Below are 16,526 nucleotides of genomic sequence, written 5' to 3'. Positions count from 1 at the left end.
TAATGAGTTCTAGAAGCGCCACGGCTGAGCGAGTGGTGCCGGTATGCGTAATCTCGGCGGGCACACGAGGCCGTCGTATATCTCTTGTGCAGATGTCGTGCCGGCTTGAACAGCGTCGTGGACATGCGCGTCGGCAAACGCGTCCGACGTCATCGACCCCCTGATTCGCGACCTCCTTTACTACGGCGACAACAAGATCTCGCTCAACTGCCGCCGGAACTGGGATGCGGCCGGATGCAATCCGCGGTCATGACCCCGACGCGTTCTGGAATCGCCGTGTGTGTAGATCATCGGGTAACAGTGCCCGTGTCGAGCTCATGAGCGTGAGTGGTTATTAGTGGAGGATGAAACGCGCTGTTCGGCTCTAGATCTCCTGGCCGCCGAGGATGAAACACGTCAGGTGTATCGTAAGCCAGCCCACTGCTCGTTGGCGTCGGGATCGCCGACGTCGGCAACGCGCCGTGCACCGTGCGTGTACGTATGTGGGGCACGCCGAGACCGGCACGGAGTGCACTGCCCGCCGTGCTTACTTCTCCCCATCACGGACGCGTTTCGGATTGCTACCGCAACAAAAACGAGCAGCTTCGGCTTACCGGGGTCTCTACGATTCATGACTCGCAGGCTGGGGGTCTCAGCTATAAGGTCCAAGAGCGACTTTGGAATTGCTGGCCGGCGCCTCCAAGAATCGAACCTAGCACCCTGTGTGCGAATCAAGTAGCCCCACGAGTGGGACTAAGCGACTCAAGCAACGGCGGATGGCCCGTGAATGCTTGGGGTTGTGGAGGATTATGACGCCGACGCGGACATCAGTGGGTAGAACACTGCCTTGGCCCCTGCCAGTTTCATAAGCCCGCTCACTCCCTTACGTTCAGAGTTTGTTTGCATCCAGTTCACTGCATTCTGCGAGTGTTCGGCCGAAGTCGACAGCATAGGGCTTTGTAACCCACCGCCTCCGCATCGCTCGCTCGGGGAACCTCTTCTGCATACATGGGTACAACTCAGACTGGGGGCCGGCTCGAGATCGGGCTGCGCCCGGGGACGCCCATCGTGGCGGATGAAGATGGCGCGGAGGGTAGATTCGAGCACGGGTGCTGGGCTGCTTGTAGTCAGCTTCAGAGAGGGAACGAGGGTGTGAGGTGGGTAGGTCGTCTTCCAGGTCAATAGCAGTCAGCTAGAGCGAGGGAATTAGCCGGTGCGGAGGAGGGAGGCCGCAACCCGCGTTTGGGGTGGAGTGTCTTTGGGGGTTTGCTCGTTCACCTTGACAGCCTTAAAAGCGGTCGCAGGGCTCATCATGCCCCCCTCTCTCTACACGACACCATGACTGCCCCGCCGGACACAGAACGCGCATGGAACGAGACGCCGTTCGACATCGAGTCGGCGGTCGCGACCCTCCGAAGCCTGTATGGCGCGACCACGGATCCATCCTCGCCAATCCAGGTCGACTTTGTCAACATCCGCAACGAGTTCCACGGGAGAGGCTATGATACCCCCCGCGTCGAGGTTCTGCAGCTGCGTCCAGGACTGGATAAGTACATCCTCCACTTGCGGTGGGACCAGAGCGCCACCATGAAGCTGGATCTCAACGTCATCTTCCCGAAGGGAGAGGACGCGCCGCGCGAGCTCGTTGTCGTCCTGCATCCCTACACGTCCATGGGCCACGTGGCGGGAACCGAAACCATGAAGTTCCTCTTCTGCGACACGGTGAACGCCATGCTCGAGGTCATGAATCACGGCGGCACTGTGACTTTTGTTGGACATGAGGGTGTCGACTTCCGCCAGGCAAGTGGGTTCGACGACGTGAAGCCGAGGCCGCTCAAGATCAAGGTCAGAAACCTGCGTTTGCTCAAGCCCGCCGATGGTGGCATCCAGTATGTCACCCTCGATGAGTGGTGGGCTGGGATTTCGCAGCATGCCGACGGGCAAGCGCTGCTTGCAGCCTTGCCGCCTGCGTTTAAGGGGGGCGAAGATTAGCTTGTAGACAAGGATAGGGCACTGGATGCATTGTCGTATGTCAAGTTGGGGTCTTGGGTGCCCGCAGATGGGACTTGGACGCGTCTTGGGGCCCCAGACACGCGCCTGTCACTTAAAACAAGGCACCACCCATCTTGCCCGTCGCATCACAACATTTATCCATCCACAATGACGCCAGTCATCGACCATACGGCGCACCCGCACATCGTCGACGCCATCCTGGACGCATGCGACACGCCGACGCTCGTTTCGTTCCGGGCCACGTCGCGTGCGTTTCGAGACAAGTCCAACGCAAGGCTGTTCGCCCATTGCGCGACGGACGGACAAACCCTCGTCTCGGCGCTTGGTGGGGCCCGCCTCCCAGCCGCGTGGGGCGAGGTGAAGGCGCTCGACGTCGGCTATTCAAACCCCAACTTCACTCGCCTCGACGGCCTCTCCAAGCTGCGGCGCCTAGAGCCCGACGCGCTGAATGCGCCGGATGGACTCGACGAAGCGCTGGACGCGCTGGATGGACTCGATGTTCTGGTCGATTTTGTATCGCTCGTCGACGAAGACCGCTGGGTCCGAGTACCCTGCAGGCTCGGCCGGTACGTCCTCCACCTACGATGGCGGGAGGACAATACCATGCCGTACGTCATACTCGACGTCGATTTCAGCGAGGGTCGCCGGCCCGATGAGTGGGTCATCGTGCTGCACCCGTGTGCGGCGGCGGACGAGGAGCCGGCAGCAGAGGAGGATACCCTCAGCTTCCTCCTCCAGTCGGTTGTGGACTCCATTGTCGACGTGGTGCGCAACGGAACCGTCACCTTCGTCGGGCTGGAGTCTGTGTCGCCGCGCACCTTGGGCGGCGTGGAGGATACCCCCGCCGCCAAGACAGCCGCGATCAAGGGCATGCTGGCGGAGATCTGGCTGTCGGAAGGGCTGGTAGAGCCCGACGAGCTGGACGCGACACTGTCCAAAGTCACGTTTGTATCCCTCGACGAGTGGCGCGCCGGCCTCGATGAGGAGGGCGGAGACGCGCTCGCCCTGCAGTGCTGCTGGCCTAACGAGGTACATCGTTGTCGACGACGACGATGAACGGCGTACCCGCCTCGGGTGACTGCGCACTGGGGACCCCACAACGTGCCAAGACTGGGAACGCGTCAACGAGCATCAAACGACCATCATCGACTTTGCTTTCGCCTTGTCAACACCCATACGTACGATGCCGATCGTGATCGACCACACGGCTCACCCGCACATCATCGACGCGATCATCGGGGCATGCGACACGCCGACGGCAATCGCGTTCCGGTCAACGTCCCGCGCGTTTCGGGACAAGATCGACCCGATGCTGCTGGCCCACGTGCTGCTGTACGCGCCAGCACCAGACCCCGTCCCGAGCATCCAGCACCTCAACAGGATCAAGGGGCTCGTGAGGCCGTCTGAGGTGGTAGATCCCGAGGTGGAAGGCGCACCCCCGCCGCCCCTCTTGCCTTTCGTCCCCGGCGCTATCCGGGCCATCGACGTCAACACGGAGAACGAGTACACGCCGGAATTTGCACGCAAGTTGACTGGCGTGCGCACCGTGCGCCGCAGCAACGATGCGGTCTGGTCTACGCCTCCCCCCTTCGACGGGATCACCATGGTCGACTTTGTCAGCCTCTACGGCGGGCTGTACCAGGACCTGGGCCCGTTCTGGTTCTTGGAGACGTACGTCATCCACATCCGGTGGGACGAGTCTGAGCGGCAGGAGATATTCGCCGAGATCGACGCCACGCCCATGAAGCAAGCGTGCATGTCCCTCATGGTGCTCGTGCTCGAGCCTTGGTCCCCCGGCCGGCCGCCAGTGTGCACGCCCGACCTGACGTTCCTCAGCAACATCGCCGTCGGCATGTTAAGTGTCCTCGAGTGGGGAGGCACACTGTGCATCGTCGGGGCGGACGACGTGTCGCCTCTCAACATGGGAGCCGAGGCCGATGACGAGGACGAGGACGACGCGCACCCGGTGACCATGTTCGAGGACATGCTCCTAGGCTTCTGGCGCGACTCGGAGAACGCACCGCCCGAGGACCATCTGGTGAGGCTTCTCGCCGACGTCGAGTTTGTCTCCCTCGCCGAGTGGCACGAGTCGCTGCGCCAGCGGGGACGGGACGAGGACGGACTGGATGTGTACGAACTGCTGGCGGAATGGCCGCGTTATGCGCGCCCCTAACGTGTGGGCTCGGCGGCGACCGCCACAGCCAAGGCAATCGGAGACGACGCATGGCCAACAGCCCATGTATGGCCCCAGCATTCCGGGCCGAGGTTTTTGCGAGGAAGCGACACATCAAGCTTGGTTCACCGAGACCTATCTCACGCCACCGGCCCCGCATCCGGCCCCCTCGGCCGCCAGGGTACGTACCCCCTCCCCGACCCAAGATCATCCCGCCCTCTGAGCTGTTCGCGCGCGTCCAGTTCCACACGAATGCCAAGTGGGGCACTGAACTGGTCGCGGCGGGCAAGGATGTGGAGGTGTTGGCTGATTGGCCGATGTACCTGCGGCCGAGGGTGACGGAGCCTCCAACACCTGTTGGGCCCAGCGAGGACTCCGGAGGATGAGGAGGATGCGCATGCCACGCAGCCGAGGAGGTACACACTACTAGGGCAAGCGGTGCGGGGGTGCCAGGAGCTGGCTCGGTGTTAGGATGATTTGGTTAGCATAGGTAGGTTGGTTGGCGAAGGTCGAGCTTGTTAAGACTTCGCCATGAACAATGTGGAGAGGAGAGCACAACCTGTCCGCAGGAGCCGTGAGAGCCACCACATGCGTTGGAGTCACAGCCCGGCCGACGCTGATAGATGCATACACGATACTAGGGAGGCTTACGCAACAAGCTTGAGCTCAGAGGTGCGGTCCTTGGCAAACTCGTCCTTGTACTTGTCCCAGATCCTGCGATAGTCAGCAAGGTGCACAACGAGCGAGGCACGACGGCGAGCCCGACTCACTCCTGGAGACCCTCAATGTACAGCTTGTGGTACTCCTGAACCTCCTCGTCCGTGGGGTTGGGGTTCTGCTTGATCTTGATGGGCTTGCCAATGACAGTGACAATGTCGTGGCGGAAGGGCATCAGGCCATAGTTGTAGTTGAAGATGCCGCGGCCGTGGAAGAGGGGGAAGGTGAAGCCGAACATTGCCTGGAAGTTCTTCTGGAACTTGTACACGCCGCTGCCCTTCTCGTTGGGGAGCTGCTCGTAAATGTCGTTCTCGCCAAAGCCGTACACGGGGACGAGGTCGGCACCCTCACGGATAGCGACCTTGACAAAGCCGAAGCGCTTCTTGAGCGTCAGGTTGTGTGTGCCGGGGTGGGCGTAGAGCGATTCGGAGGCACCGCCAATGACGATGGCGATCGAGTTGCCTGGACCCTTCTTGAGGATGCTGCGGCACGAGCGCTTGGAGACGGACGAGATACCCATAGCCATCAGGATGTCGCGGTAGAAAGGCACGCGGAAGTTGGAGTCTGCGGAGGTGTCAGCGTGGCTGCGGACAAGTGGGCCTCATCGGCCGACGCACCAAGGGTGAGGAGATGAGGCTTGATTCCGGGGAAGAGCTCGGAGAACCCTGTCGCCTCGGTCGCAAAGGTGCAGAGCGCACCCATCGAGATGATGCCGTGGGGGTGGTAGCCAAACACATACTTGCGGTCGGCGGGGAGGTCGGCCTCCTTGAGAGTGCGAACAGGGTAGTAGCCTGCTCGTGTGTCAGCGTGATTGACTCGCGAACAAGGCACGCGCATGTACACTCACTCGCAAAGTAGCGCCAGAAGGCAGAGCGACGGACCCACTCCTGCGACCTGCCGCCCTTACGTTCCCATGCCTTGTCGATGAACATGAACCAGATGGCATAGGCGATGAGGAATGGCCAGAGGAATGGGAAGATGCTGGGTAAGGGGTTAGTCTCGGTCCAGTGTCTTTTGCCGGCGGCTTTGGCTCTCCGGCCGGCCGCGGGTATGCTATCCCGGCAGCCCAGGCGGGCGAGCACCAGCCGCGGCCCCTGCGTGACAGACACTCACAAGGCGCCGAAAAAGGCGGTGAACGTGATGGGGATCATGACGGACCAGACGGCGACGGCGGCCGTCTGGGCACGCCGGTGCGTCGGGACGTTGAGGGGTGCGAACCTGCGCGGTGCGTGTCAGTGACGTCGGTGGGGGGCGGGGCGCGGAATGCCAGCAGCAAGGAGTGCGGGGCAGCTCTCACGAGCGCGACGCGGCCACACAGTTGCCGAACGGCGCCGCTGCGGTCGGACCAGCACATGTGCTCGCCATCCCCGCTCGGCGGTTGCGCCATCGCGACTCACTTGATAGGTTCCGGCGTGGGCACGTGTAGCAAGTCGAGGAGCGAGTTTGAGCGCGAGATCGAGTCCTTCTCCTTCTTGAGCTTGGCCTTTGCATCCTTGGGCGTGAGTGGCGTGAGCGGGGCTGTGCTCGTGCCGGGTGTTGAGGGTGTCGACGACGATTTCTCGGACAGGATGGTGCTGTTGGTTGTGCTCGACGTTGTCGACTCGGGCGCTGCCGTGTCGACGACGGGCCGGTCGGTGGAGGTGTCGGCGGTCATTGTCGGGGAGGGGGGGAGGGGGTAGTAAGGAGTGTGACGTGTTAGGTGTTGGAGAGGAAGAGGAGAGTGTAGGGAGGTCGTGAGTAAGATGGATAAGAGAGGATGTCGATGTGTGATGTGTGATGGGCAAGTGGATGTGTGATGCGATGGCGGATAAAGTGAGACGAGGGACTTGGCGAAAAGGACGCGCGGTTATAAAACGGAACCGGTCAAACAGTGACTTTGCTCTCCTCTGCTCCACTTCCAGCCGGCGGCCTCGACACGCAACTCGACTGCATATGCAAGCATCATCATGCAGAGCAGTACGACCACTCTCGGCCCCCGTCTCCGTATCCGCGGCAATGCAAGCGACACAAGCAGCAAGAAAAAACTGGCGCTAGTGCCTTGCGACTCACCTCTTCGCCGGCGGCAACGGCGAGGTCGGCTCATCGGATGGAGACAGCCAGCGTTCTAAACGTGGGTCATGCATGGGCGAAGCCACCGAGATCACCGCTGTACGTGCGCATCGCGCCCATCATGGCACCTGGCCCTGGGCCCTGTCTCCCCCTACGCGCCGCAACTCTTGGCATTGCATTCATTCTCGGCTCACAATCCACGGATTAACCAGTCACCCAGCATCGGAGCATAAGTAGGCAGGGCAGGGCCCGCAGACTGACCCCGCGTGGCTCCGGCAAACTCGGAGTCGGCGTATTTCGGTTTTGCGCGGACCTCACACTCAGTGAGGAGGTGGATAGACAATCGGCAGGTAGTTGCTGCAGTCGGCATACGCGCCCGTGAACCAGCACTTATACTTGGACGAGTAGAGCCACATGACGGTGCCCTCGACCTTGTCGCCCACGCAGCGATACGCAACGTTGACCACATCGCCCTGCGCGAAGCGGCGGTAGGCGGTGCTCGACTTCCACGGACCCGCACGACAGGCGACCATGTTGCCCGTGAGTGTTGCCTTGAAGTCCATCTTGTACGAGTCGGGGTCGGGGTCGGGCACCGGCGCGGCGGCGGAGAGAGGAGCACTGAGGGCGGCCAGGACGAGAATGGCGTTGGTGAGGAGCATGGTGGGTGGGTTGGGACGCCCAGATACCCCCCTCGCACCCGACTTATATGCTGACGACAATGGCAGACTTGCTGCTCTACACTTGATGTCTCCTCCTGCCGCTAGTCAACTGACATCGTTCACCCACCATGCCACTCGTGCCTCCTCGAGAGGAGAGCTGAGAATAGCAAAGCTAAAGATGGTATGGGCGAGGAGCATTGCGCGTCGTTCGGTACTCTCTCCCGTCCAGCGAGCCTGAAGATGAGGTTACACGCACCTCGAGATGGTTGCGAGCTAACAACAATCAACTGAAACACCTGACCGCAGTAGTCATCTGATGATATGGACGTCCCACTCGTGCCTCCGACAATGAGCAGACCAACTTTGGCTTTAGGCGTACCCTCGACCCCCGGTGCATATCTGAAACATCCGATGTCGCAGGTCGTCGTCCGGATCTGCTCACGTCGTCGTCCCGATATGACCACGTACCACCTCGCGCAGGCACAACCACTAGCCCACCCGCGACGGAACGTAGATCTATACCGGCTCTCTACTCGGGCAACCCGGCTCTCTGGAGTGGGACCGGACGAGGCATGGGCAGAAGGGCCCCGACTCGAGGACCGTCGCCACACACACACCGCGCCCACCCACACCCCCGCACACACAAAAGGAGACCGACCCTACTCCCCGAACCCGTCGCCTGACCCCTCAGGACCGGATTCTTCACGGGCTCTAACCGTGGTTCTGTTGCGATAGATGCTCCCAACAGGTTGTTGTGACACCCGCCTTGGCTGGCGGGTGGTGTTGGGAACGAAGTCGTTTGGCTTATAGTCTAGTGCCTCCCTGCCCATCCGAGTTCGTAGTCCAAGGTCAAGTTGTCGTGGCTCTGCATCTCGCCCGTTCTCCTCCACTATCGTATCTCGACGATCATCGCAACCTAACAAATAGGGAGTTTGTTGCTGTACGTCGCCCACGCAGCAGCAAAATAGCAGTCGTAGTCAGGAGTATACAGCCACGGCCCGATGGTGGTCGAGAAGTCGAGGCACTTGACATTCACGGCCGTGCCCTTGGCGAACCGGCGTTTGGCGGTACGTTTCGTGCTGGGCCCGGTACGGCAGGCGAGCATGTCACCGGTGACGATGACGACTCCATCGGCCTTTTTCCAGCGTGCGTCGAGCGTGTCGGCGGCTTCAGCAGCGTCGCCGGTAGCGGCCGCGGAGGCAGAGGCGGCGAGCGCGAGGACGGCGATGGTGGAGAGCTGCATTGCGCGGTGATGAGAGTCAAGACCACGGGCCGACCGCCGTTTATGTAGCATTCACACTCTGGGTTCGCCGGCGGAGCTTGGCACGCGAAGTGACGGCACGAGCGGGCATTTGGAAGTTCCCGTCATCTCATCTCCGTCGCCATACTCTGCAGCCGAGGGCTTGTGAAGAGCTCAGCTCGTGCTGTTTGCATCAGAGGTCCATGGTCCTGCATGCACCAACAGCCCCTCTGTCCAGACCCTACGTCCAGAGACAGTAGCTACCCCACGTCTTGCCGCTGGTTCTCACGACATCCGCAGCCGAGACCCAGCAGCGACGGTCCTCGGAAGCGAGCCACACGTTGGTGAGCCCGACCTTTTCGTTACGAGTGTAGCAGGACACGCGGAAGCGGTCCTTTCTGTAGTAGCGGTGCACCTCGGCGTACCCGGTGCCAGGGGCGCCCCGGCAGGACGCATACTCGTGCCAGACCCACGCGGTGGAAAGGGCGCGGGACTCGACGGTCGCGGCGTCGGTGTTGGCCGTGGCGTCGGTCGCGGCGTCTGGCGTTGGAGCCGCGGCGACGAGGGCGATGAAAGCCAGTACAGTGATGGGGAGCTTCATTGTGATGCTGAGGATGCGTCTGCTAACCACCTTGCGCGTTGGTCTTAAGTACGATAGTTGACCAGAGGCCACAACCCCCACAATTACCGCAGCCTGGGCTGGGCAGATAAGCTCGCACAAGGCCTCACACCCCCGGTGCCCGCCACCGTATATCCCCGAAACACATACATCACAGGCCGCTGCAGTAAGGCGGCTCCATCTGGTACGAGTACGAAGCGTACTCGGCGCTGAAGAAGCAGTGGGCCTTGTCGTCGTCGGTGGTGAGGTAGTCAAAGTACTCGAGCCACTTGGTCGAGCTGCCGACGGCGTCGCCGTCGACTAGACACTTGGGCAGCACACGGACGCTCGCGCCGGGCTGGAGCTGCAGGACGACGCGGGAGGTGAGGTGTGGCCCAGCGCGGCAGTTGACGCGTTTAGCCGTGGTCGTGATGCGCGCGTACCCGCCAAAGTCGCCCGTGTGGGTGCCGCGCGGCGCCATGTCGACTGGAGTCGTCGCAAGAGCGGCGGTGGCGAATGCAAGTGCGATGAGGTCGAGGCGCATGTTGCTGTCGTGTGTTGGGGGATGAAGGAAGATGTTCGACGACCAGCTACTTATACTTCATAAGCCGCAGGTGACGCCGGCGTCGGTCCTGCGGTGAGCGGGCACGCCGACCGCGACCGGACTGCAGCGCTCCTCTGGCTATACTACGCCGTGTATACTGAGTTCACGACAAGGTGCACTTTACCCCGCCTAGACGGCGCGGCGGCGTGCCTCGCCATGACCGCGATGTATGTCGGATGCAACCTTGTCCAAGTCGTCGGGCTTGTGAACCGTTGGCTTTAGGGGTTGCCTGATTGAACCCAGACCTGAGGAACATGATAAGAGGCGGATATCATTGCATAACAACGTTCGTGCGACTGACGCAGCTCTTACAAAAACCGTGGTACTCGTCTACCCATCACTACGCCATCCTTCTCCTGGTCGTCATCGTCCTCCTCCGTTTCGTCTTGCTCTTCCTCCTCCTCCTCCTCCTCCTCCTCCTCCTCCTCCTCCTCCTCCTCCTCCTCCTCCTCCTCCTCCTCCTCCTCCTCCTCCTCCTCCTCCTCCTCCTCCTCCTCCTCCTCCTCCTCCTCCTCCTCCTCCTCCTCATTCCAAGCATCCTCCGCCCCCGGCCAAATCGGCTGGGCAGGCGGGACTGTCGCGAGGCGATAAATGTCCTCCGGGACACGTCTCTGCCACTCCTCGAGCGTGACAAACTTGACAGCCTCGGCCCACCCGCCACGCCCCTTCATCGCCTCATCGGGGAACGGCTCGGCCCCGAGCCAGCTCTCCCAGTGCAACTTGACGGTGTCGACAAAGCCGGCATGCAGCGCATCACAGGTGAGCGGGTTAGTGAAGGGCGAGTCTGGCGCGTCGACCCAGAACGCGGCGAGCTGCTCGGCGCCGACGAACACAAACGAGCAGGTGACAAGCTCACGATAGGTCAGCGGCTGCAGTTGCTGGCGGAGATTGAGCGCGACCTCGTGAGCGAAGGGGAAGAGGAAGCCCATTGGCCACTTTTGTTGCCGGGTCACGGCATCAATGGGCGGCCGCGGCCCAGTCCACAGCTCGGTGGGCGTGAACAAGACGACTACCTCGCGCGCCGTCGCCGTGTCGTAGGCTGTCAAATACCCGTACTTGACCAAGGGGGTGCGCGGGTCGTACCGCACGTTGACGATCGCCATCTCCAGCGGGGGGCAGTATTTGAAGTTGGCCTGCTGGTCCGGGAACGTGCGCATGGGTGGGGCGACGGTGGATTCGCCGTCGGGCGTGAGCTCTTCAGGCGAGAGCGCTTCGAGGAAGTCCTTCACTTCGGGAGAATACGTGTAGTCGAGGAACGCGATGAATATCTGGTCCGACCGCGACCCCGGATAGTCCTCCAACGCGGGGAACGGTCGACGGAAGGCCATGTGGTTTGCCCAGCGGCGGACAACGCGCGGCACGAGCAGGAGGTTGCGTGTCGCGGAACTGCGAGCACACTGATCTGAGGACAAGCCATGTCTCCCGGTCCGTGTAGGAGAGGATGTGATCGACGACGCCTGGGAAGGATGTGTAATTGATGGACATGGTTGCAAGTTGAACATGCACAGCTGCTGCCAAGAACTGTTAACAAGGCTAGTGAGAGGGGGTCGCGGGGAGTGGATGCGATGCCCGTCGTCGTCACATCCTCTTCCGACATCAGAGTGTTTCACAAGTCCTTACTCGCAGAGGTGACCGCCTCCTGCCGCGTCCTGGCGTGGCAAGACCATGGTTTCGACCAGCTAGCATCTGCAGGCCACAAGGACAAGATGCTAGGCTGATGTCAGACGATAAACCTGTGTCCGCGAAGCCATGCATGGTCCATCGCAGAGTCTCACCACCCATGTGCGCACTCTCCATCGTCGTCCTCTTCGAAGCTGGCCTCGGTCGGCCACACCCCCTCGACCTCTCTCCGGCTCCCAAGCTCGGCCCACCACTGGGCGTAGGTGACGACCCTGAACACGCGCCTGACTTGCTCGACAAGCGCAGCATCCCTGAGGAACACGGGTCGCTCGTCGATCTCGACGTACGCTTCGTCGGCGAGATACGCCATCCACCCGTCCCACAGCGCTTGGGCGGTGCTTCCGCCCGCTGCCCAGGAGGCCTCTGGACGGCTTTCCGGTGCCGCGACCTCCATACCGACGAGCGTGATGGATACCTCGCCGCCGTCCCACTCGCGCAGGAAGGTCTCGAGGGCCGAGTAGACGCCGAGATGGGGCAGCTCGAGCGGCGCATCGTGGCCGTGCCAGAGGACCAGGGTGAAGCGCGTCGCGCCGAGGGCATTGCGCACCGTGATAGCTGGTGGGCGCGCGCCCGCATGCACGACACGCAGGTGGAGAACATAGCTTTCTGTCGCGTGCAGTGTGCTGTCGACGTATTGCCGCGCCTGCGGCCCATCACCCTCCGCGAACCGCACCCGGATGACCTCGATAAAGTCCACTATTGTTCGCGCGCGAGGCTGGAAGTGCGGCTCGGGGAAGAGGTAGCCCACGGGGTCGACGTACGCGCCACGCATGCGGCGGAGGGTATGCAGGCTGAAGTCGTTCGAGAGCTGCTTGCTGGGGTGGGCGGCGGCGCGTTGGTCAAGCGTATGGACGAGGTGCGGGAGGTATGGCAGCCGCGTGCCCGCTAGGGAGAGGAGGAACGGCCATGAACGGTCCACGTCGTCGCTTCTGCTCGGGAACAAGGGCGGGCAGTCGCGACGAGGATTGGCCTCCAGCACGGCGTGGGAGAGCCGTCTTGCGTCCACCGCGTCCCGGCAGTACCGCGACACCAGGCGCAGTTGGGGGAGGACGTCGTCCGGCGAAAGGGAGATGATGCGGTCCAGGATGTCTGGGTAGGATGTGTGGTCGAGCGTTGTCATCATAGTCTGATGGGGTGAGTGAGGTTGCGAAGTGGAGAGTTGTTTGGTTCGGGAGCCTGCCCTGCTGGGAATTCGGCATTCAGACACCTCGGGACGTGAGACAACTGTACGACCCTAACACATCTCGTACAAGTTGCCTATCGTCCTCCACGGGGAAGAGTGTGAAGCACATGCATGCGTGCTAGTGCACGCTGACAACCTACCACAGCCTACGGTCCAGCACTCGCCTCGGGCGGCCACACACCCACGAGCTCCCTCCTATCCCCCAGCTCCTCCCACCACTGCTCGCGTGAAAGCACTCTGAACCCCCGCCCTACCTCCTCCGCAAGTACGGGGTCGTCCCAGAATGCAGCGCGCGGGGTACAGTGGCCACACTCATCGGCGAGGAAAGCCATCAACCCGTCCCATAGCGACTCTTGGGTGTTCTCGCCGCGGCCCCAAACATACTTTGAGTTGGGCTCGGGAAGCATGTCCTCCAGGCCGACGACCGTGAAGCACAGCGGCGTCTCCGCGTCCAGATCGCGCGTGAAGTGGAAGAGCGCCTCGAACAGTATGTAGCGGGGGAACTCGAGGGGCTCGCGGTCCCGAGCCCAAAGCACCAGAGTGAAGTTCGGCGTCTGCAGGGCATTCCGGATGCTGAGACCATGCGATTCCTCGTCGGTGCGGATGAGATCGACGTGCAAGATGTATCTCTCGCTCGCGTGGACTGCGATGTCGAGACCGGGCGTATAGCCGAATGGTGCCTCGACAAAGTCTACGACTGTCGCTGCGGAGGGCTGGAAGAACGGCGGGTAGGTGAAGCCCCTGGGATCGCCGAAGTCATCGTACGGGTCAGCGTATGCGCCCCGCATGCGCCTGAGTGTGTCGAGGGAAGTGAACTCGCCCGACAGCTCTTCGCTGGGGTGGTTGTCGCTGCGGACGTCGAGCGTGCGTACCAGGTGCGGGAGGTACGGCAGCCACCTGCCCTTCAGAGAGAAGAGGTACGGCCACGAGCTGGCGTCATCCGAGTGCCATGGCGGAACGGCCGCTTCGAGCCAGCGCGGCTCGAGGACCGCGTGCGAGAGCAGTGCTGCGGTGGCGCGGTCGCGGCAGTATCGGGATGCCAGCCGCAGTGATGCTAGGGCCTCAGGCGGCGAGAGGTCGATTATGCGGTCGAGGATGTCGGGGTAGGCCGTGTGGTCGAGCGTTTGCATGGTGAGGTAGGGTGAGAAGGACGAAGTGGTGAGGTGGTGGTGAGGATTGTCGTTGTTGACGTCAACAACTCGGTGCCTGGATGCCGCCGGAGCGTCCCGTCATCCGCAGCAGTCAGCTCTCTGCGAGGAGGCGACGCCGAGTCTGCTTCAGCTATATTCGATGCGACGTCGGCGCCGCCATGCATACACGGAGGTCACCACGGCCTAGAGTAGGGGCTCGCGGTCCGCTGCGGCCGGCCACACCCCCTCGATGTCCTTACGCTCCGACCCCAGCTCGGCCCACCACTGTTCGACAGCGAGCGAGCGGATGGCGCTCCGTACCTGCTCCTTTCGCTCGCCGTCGCCCCACCACACGACCTCAGTCTCTTGCCCGTACGTGCGTTCAGCCGAGGAGACGTATCGCCCCATCTCGGTCCATAGGGTGTCGAGTTTCGGCGGGTTGTGGGCGCGTTCGAGTCCGACGATCGTGACCGAGAGCCCTGTGCCGGACCACTCCTCAAGCGCGGAAATCACCGCAGAGTACAGGAACGTGCTGTTGAACCTCTGGCCCTTGACCTTTGGTCCGGGGAACCAACAGACGAAGACGAGGTCCTCGACGCCAACAAAGTTGTTCACCACGACAATCTGGTTGCCGTACTTCACCTTCGTCGCGGGGTCGTCGACACGCATGTGGAGGATGTATCGCGTCGTGCCGGGCGGAACGATGGCATTGATCTTGCTCTCCCCGTTCCACCGCACGCGGGGATCCTCCTCCTGCTTGGCGACGCGCACAAAGTCGACGACCGTCAGGGCGGGGTGGAACGGTGACGAGCCATTCATCCCGAACGCGCCGTTCATGCGCCGCAGGGTCGCGATGGAGGTGAATGCGTCTCCGAGGGCAGGGCTCGGGCGGTAAGTCGTGACCTGGTCGAGGACGCGCACGGCGGCCGGGAGGAGGGGAAGGGTCTGCCCGCTGTCCGCGGCGGTGAGCACAAAGGGAGGGTGTATGTTCTCGTTGTCGCCCCACGTCACTACCTGGGGGTCATACTGGCCCGGCACTTTGACCTTCTTCGCGCCGGGCGCCACCTTGAGCTCGGCGTGGTGGAGGAGCCGCCGTCGCAAGGACCGCGACGTGGCGCTCAGCTGCTTGAGCGACTCGGGCGGCGCATACCCGATGATGAGGTCCATGAGCAGGGGATACGCTGTATGGTCGATGATGATGGGCATCTCGGGTATTTGGGGTTTGGGAGAGAGATGGGCAGTGAGGTTGTTGGTGCCAGGAGGTTGTGTGTCGTTTCTTATGTGCACGCGGGCATCATCCCCGCCGGCAACGGAGTCCATTGTTAATGGATTTGTAATGGCGTGAAGACTTCTAATAATGACCACTACCCTATCTTTTACCACTCCTAATTGACGACCAGCCCGACTCCTTCCAATCAACCCACACCCCCTCGACCTCCTTTCGGGCTCCAAGTTCAACCCACCACTCCTCAAATGTGACGAGCCGTATCGCACGCCGTACCTCCTCCTTGCGGGTCTTATCGCCCCACCATATCGGCGCCCGCTGGGCTTTCCACACGGAGACGTACCGGGCCAGCTGGGCCCAGAGCTGGTCGGCCGTCGGCGGGTCGTTGACACGTTCCAGACCGACAACCGTTATCGACAGACTTGGCCCGTCACCAGTCCAAAAGCGAGTTGCAGAGCAGATGGCAGAGTGCAGGAACCCCCACGAGAAAAGGTCGTTGTTACTCGGGACAGAAAGGGCGAACACCAGGTGACCGAGCGCTGCGTACTCGTTGTCGATCTCGACAGTGATCATGGGAGTGGCCGAGGACGACACCGAGTGGCTGAGTTTCAGATGCACGACGTACTTGGTCGCGCCAAGCGGTACGACAATGTTGATCTTGTCCCTGCTGCCGTTCGACATCAGCCCGCTGTAGGACGGGGACTGCTCGCGCACATGCACAAAGTCAACAACGATCCGAGTCGGGTAGAAGATAGTCGGACCGGCTATGTCGTAGGCGCCGTTCATGCGCCGGAGGGTGTCGATTGACGTGAACGCGTTTGAGAGGAGCGGTCCAGGTCGTTCCCTCACAACATGATCCAGGACACGCACTTTTCCCGGCGTGAGCGGGAGGGCTCGACCACCAGGGGTGGTGAGGATGAGGGGTGGATATGGGCTGCCGTCGTCGCCCCAGCGGTCAGAATGCACCAGTTCGACTCGCTTCGCGCCCGGCTGGAGCTTGAGAACCGCATGGTGGAGTTGCAGTCGACTGCGGAATGCGCGTGAGGTGGCACCGAGTCGCCTGATCGATGCCAGGGGCGCGTGCTCGATGATGAGGTCGATGATGTACGGGTACGCCGTGTGGTCGATTGTGACGGGCATTGTCAGGATGGTATTTGAGAGGGCCTGGTGAGAGACAGAGAAGTTGCACAAGACATAGGTGTTAAAGGGGGTTTATAAAGACGCCCGCCGTCGCACGGATCTGAGGTGGCCAATGCGCTCAGATCTCCAGAATGCC

At 62.0% G+C, this 16,526-nt stretch overlaps 11 protein-coding genes across 11 annotated transcripts; 2 read left to right on the top strand and 9 right to left on the bottom strand.

The window, feature by feature from the left end:
• Positions 1-1,317: 1,317 nt before the first annotated feature.
• On the top strand, positions 1,318-3,048 carry LOC62_04G005354 (uncharacterized protein; the record flags this gene model as incomplete). Its single annotated transcript, XM_062771884.1, has 2 exons — positions 1,318-1,889; positions 2,094-3,048. The coding sequence occupies 2 exons, from the start codon at positions 1,318-1,320 to the stop codon at positions 3,046-3,048; spliced, it is 1,527 nt and encodes a 508-aa protein (XP_062627868.1).
• Positions 3,049-3,175: 127 nt separating this feature from the next.
• Positions 3,176-4,165, top strand: LOC62_04G005353 (uncharacterized protein; the record flags this gene model as incomplete). The annotated part of the gene is made up of 1 exon (XM_062771883.1): positions 3,176-4,165. One exon carries the CDS (start codon positions 3,176-3,178, stop codon positions 4,163-4,165), a length of 990 nt encoding a protein of 329 aa, XP_062627867.1.
• A 610-nt stretch (positions 4,166-4,775) lies between these two features.
• DGAT2B_0 (Diacylglycerol O-acyltransferase 2B) lies at positions 4,776-6,755 on the bottom strand. Its single transcript, XM_062771882.1, has 6 exons — positions 6,280-6,755; positions 5,996-6,100; positions 5,730-5,863; positions 5,500-5,673; positions 4,936-5,446; positions 4,776-4,879 (listed from the first exon to the last, which is right to left on the bottom strand). The coding sequence occupies exons 1-6, from the start codon at positions 6,534-6,536 to the stop codon at positions 4,813-4,815; spliced, it is 1,248 nt and encodes a 415-aa protein (XP_062627866.1). The 5' UTR covers positions 6,537-6,755; the 3' UTR covers positions 4,776-4,812.
• A 496-nt stretch (positions 6,756-7,251) lies between these two features.
• Positions 7,252-7,590, bottom strand: LOC62_04G005351 (uncharacterized protein; the record flags this gene model as incomplete). The annotated part of the gene is made up of 1 exon (XM_062771881.1): positions 7,252-7,590. One exon carries the CDS (start codon positions 7,588-7,590, stop codon positions 7,252-7,254), a length of 339 nt encoding a protein of 112 aa, XP_062627865.1.
• Positions 7,591-8,506: 916 nt separating this feature from the next.
• Positions 8,507-8,833, bottom strand: LOC62_04G005350 (uncharacterized protein; the record flags this gene model as incomplete). The annotated part of the gene is made up of 1 exon (XM_062771880.1): positions 8,507-8,833. The coding sequence occupies one exon, from the start codon at positions 8,831-8,833 to the stop codon at positions 8,507-8,509; it is 327 nt and encodes a 108-aa protein (XP_062627864.1).
• Positions 8,834-9,071: 238 nt separating this feature from the next.
• Positions 9,072-9,972, bottom strand: LOC62_04G005349 (uncharacterized protein; the record flags this gene model as incomplete). Its single annotated transcript, XM_062771879.1, has 2 exons — positions 9,072-9,438; positions 9,653-9,972. 2 exons carry the CDS (start codon positions 9,970-9,972, stop codon positions 9,072-9,074), a joined length of 687 nt encoding a protein of 228 aa, XP_062627863.1.
• Positions 9,973-10,340: 368 nt separating this feature from the next.
• On the bottom strand, positions 10,341-11,360 carry LOC62_04G005348 (uncharacterized protein; the record flags this gene model as incomplete). The annotated part of the gene is made up of 1 exon (XM_062771878.1): positions 10,341-11,360. The coding sequence occupies one exon, from the start codon at positions 11,358-11,360 to the stop codon at positions 10,341-10,343; it is 1,020 nt and encodes a 339-aa protein (XP_062627862.1).
• A 392-nt stretch (positions 11,361-11,752) lies between these two features.
• Positions 11,753-12,832, bottom strand: LOC62_04G005347 (uncharacterized protein; the record flags this gene model as incomplete). Its single annotated transcript, XM_062771877.1, has 2 exons — positions 11,753-11,765; positions 11,823-12,832. The coding sequence occupies 2 exons, from the start codon at positions 12,830-12,832 to the stop codon at positions 11,753-11,755; spliced, it is 1,023 nt and encodes a 340-aa protein (XP_062627861.1).
• Positions 12,833-13,041: 209 nt separating this feature from the next.
• Positions 13,042-14,025, bottom strand: LOC62_04G005346 (uncharacterized protein; the record flags this gene model as incomplete). The annotated part of the gene is made up of 1 exon (XM_062771876.1): positions 13,042-14,025. One exon carries the CDS (start codon positions 14,023-14,025, stop codon positions 13,042-13,044), a length of 984 nt encoding a protein of 327 aa, XP_062627860.1.
• Positions 14,026-14,229: 204 nt separating this feature from the next.
• Positions 14,230-15,345, bottom strand: LOC62_04G005345 (uncharacterized protein; the record flags this gene model as incomplete). Its single annotated transcript, XM_062771875.1, has 1 exon — positions 14,230-15,345. The coding sequence occupies one exon, from the start codon at positions 15,343-15,345 to the stop codon at positions 14,230-14,232; it is 1,116 nt and encodes a 371-aa protein (XP_062627859.1).
• Positions 15,346-15,394: 49 nt separating this feature from the next.
• Positions 15,395-16,390, bottom strand: LOC62_04G005344 (uncharacterized protein; the record flags this gene model as incomplete). Its single annotated transcript, XM_062771874.1, has 1 exon — positions 15,395-16,390. The coding sequence occupies one exon, from the start codon at positions 16,388-16,390 to the stop codon at positions 15,395-15,397; it is 996 nt and encodes a 331-aa protein (XP_062627858.1).
• Between the last annotated feature and the right edge of the window lie 136 nt (positions 16,391-16,526).

This window comes from Vanrija pseudolonga, chromosome 4 (genome assembly GCF_020906515.1).
Source record: "Vanrija pseudolonga chromosome 4, complete sequence".
In the NCBI taxonomy this organism is placed as follows: domain Eukaryota; kingdom Fungi; phylum Basidiomycota; class Tremellomycetes; order Trichosporonales; family Trichosporonaceae; genus Vanrija; species Vanrija pseudolonga.
The sequence above is the reverse complement of the archived record's forward strand: the minus strand, read 5'-3'. Positions and strand labels throughout refer to the sequence as shown.

Coding starts and splice junctions, on each gene's coding strand:
- DGAT2B_0 (XM_062771882.1), bottom strand. CDS start 6,536: ATGACCGCCGACACCTCCACCGACCGGCCCGTCGTCGACACGGCAGCG. Junction 5,864..5,995: donor ACCGCCTTTTTCGGCGCCTT/GTGAGTGTCTGT, acceptor CCCCTTACCCAG/CATCTTCCCATTCCTCTGGC. Junction 4,880..4,935: donor TACATTGAGGGTCTCCAGGA/GTGAGTCGGGCT, acceptor TGACTATCGCAG/GATCTGGGACAAGTACAAGG.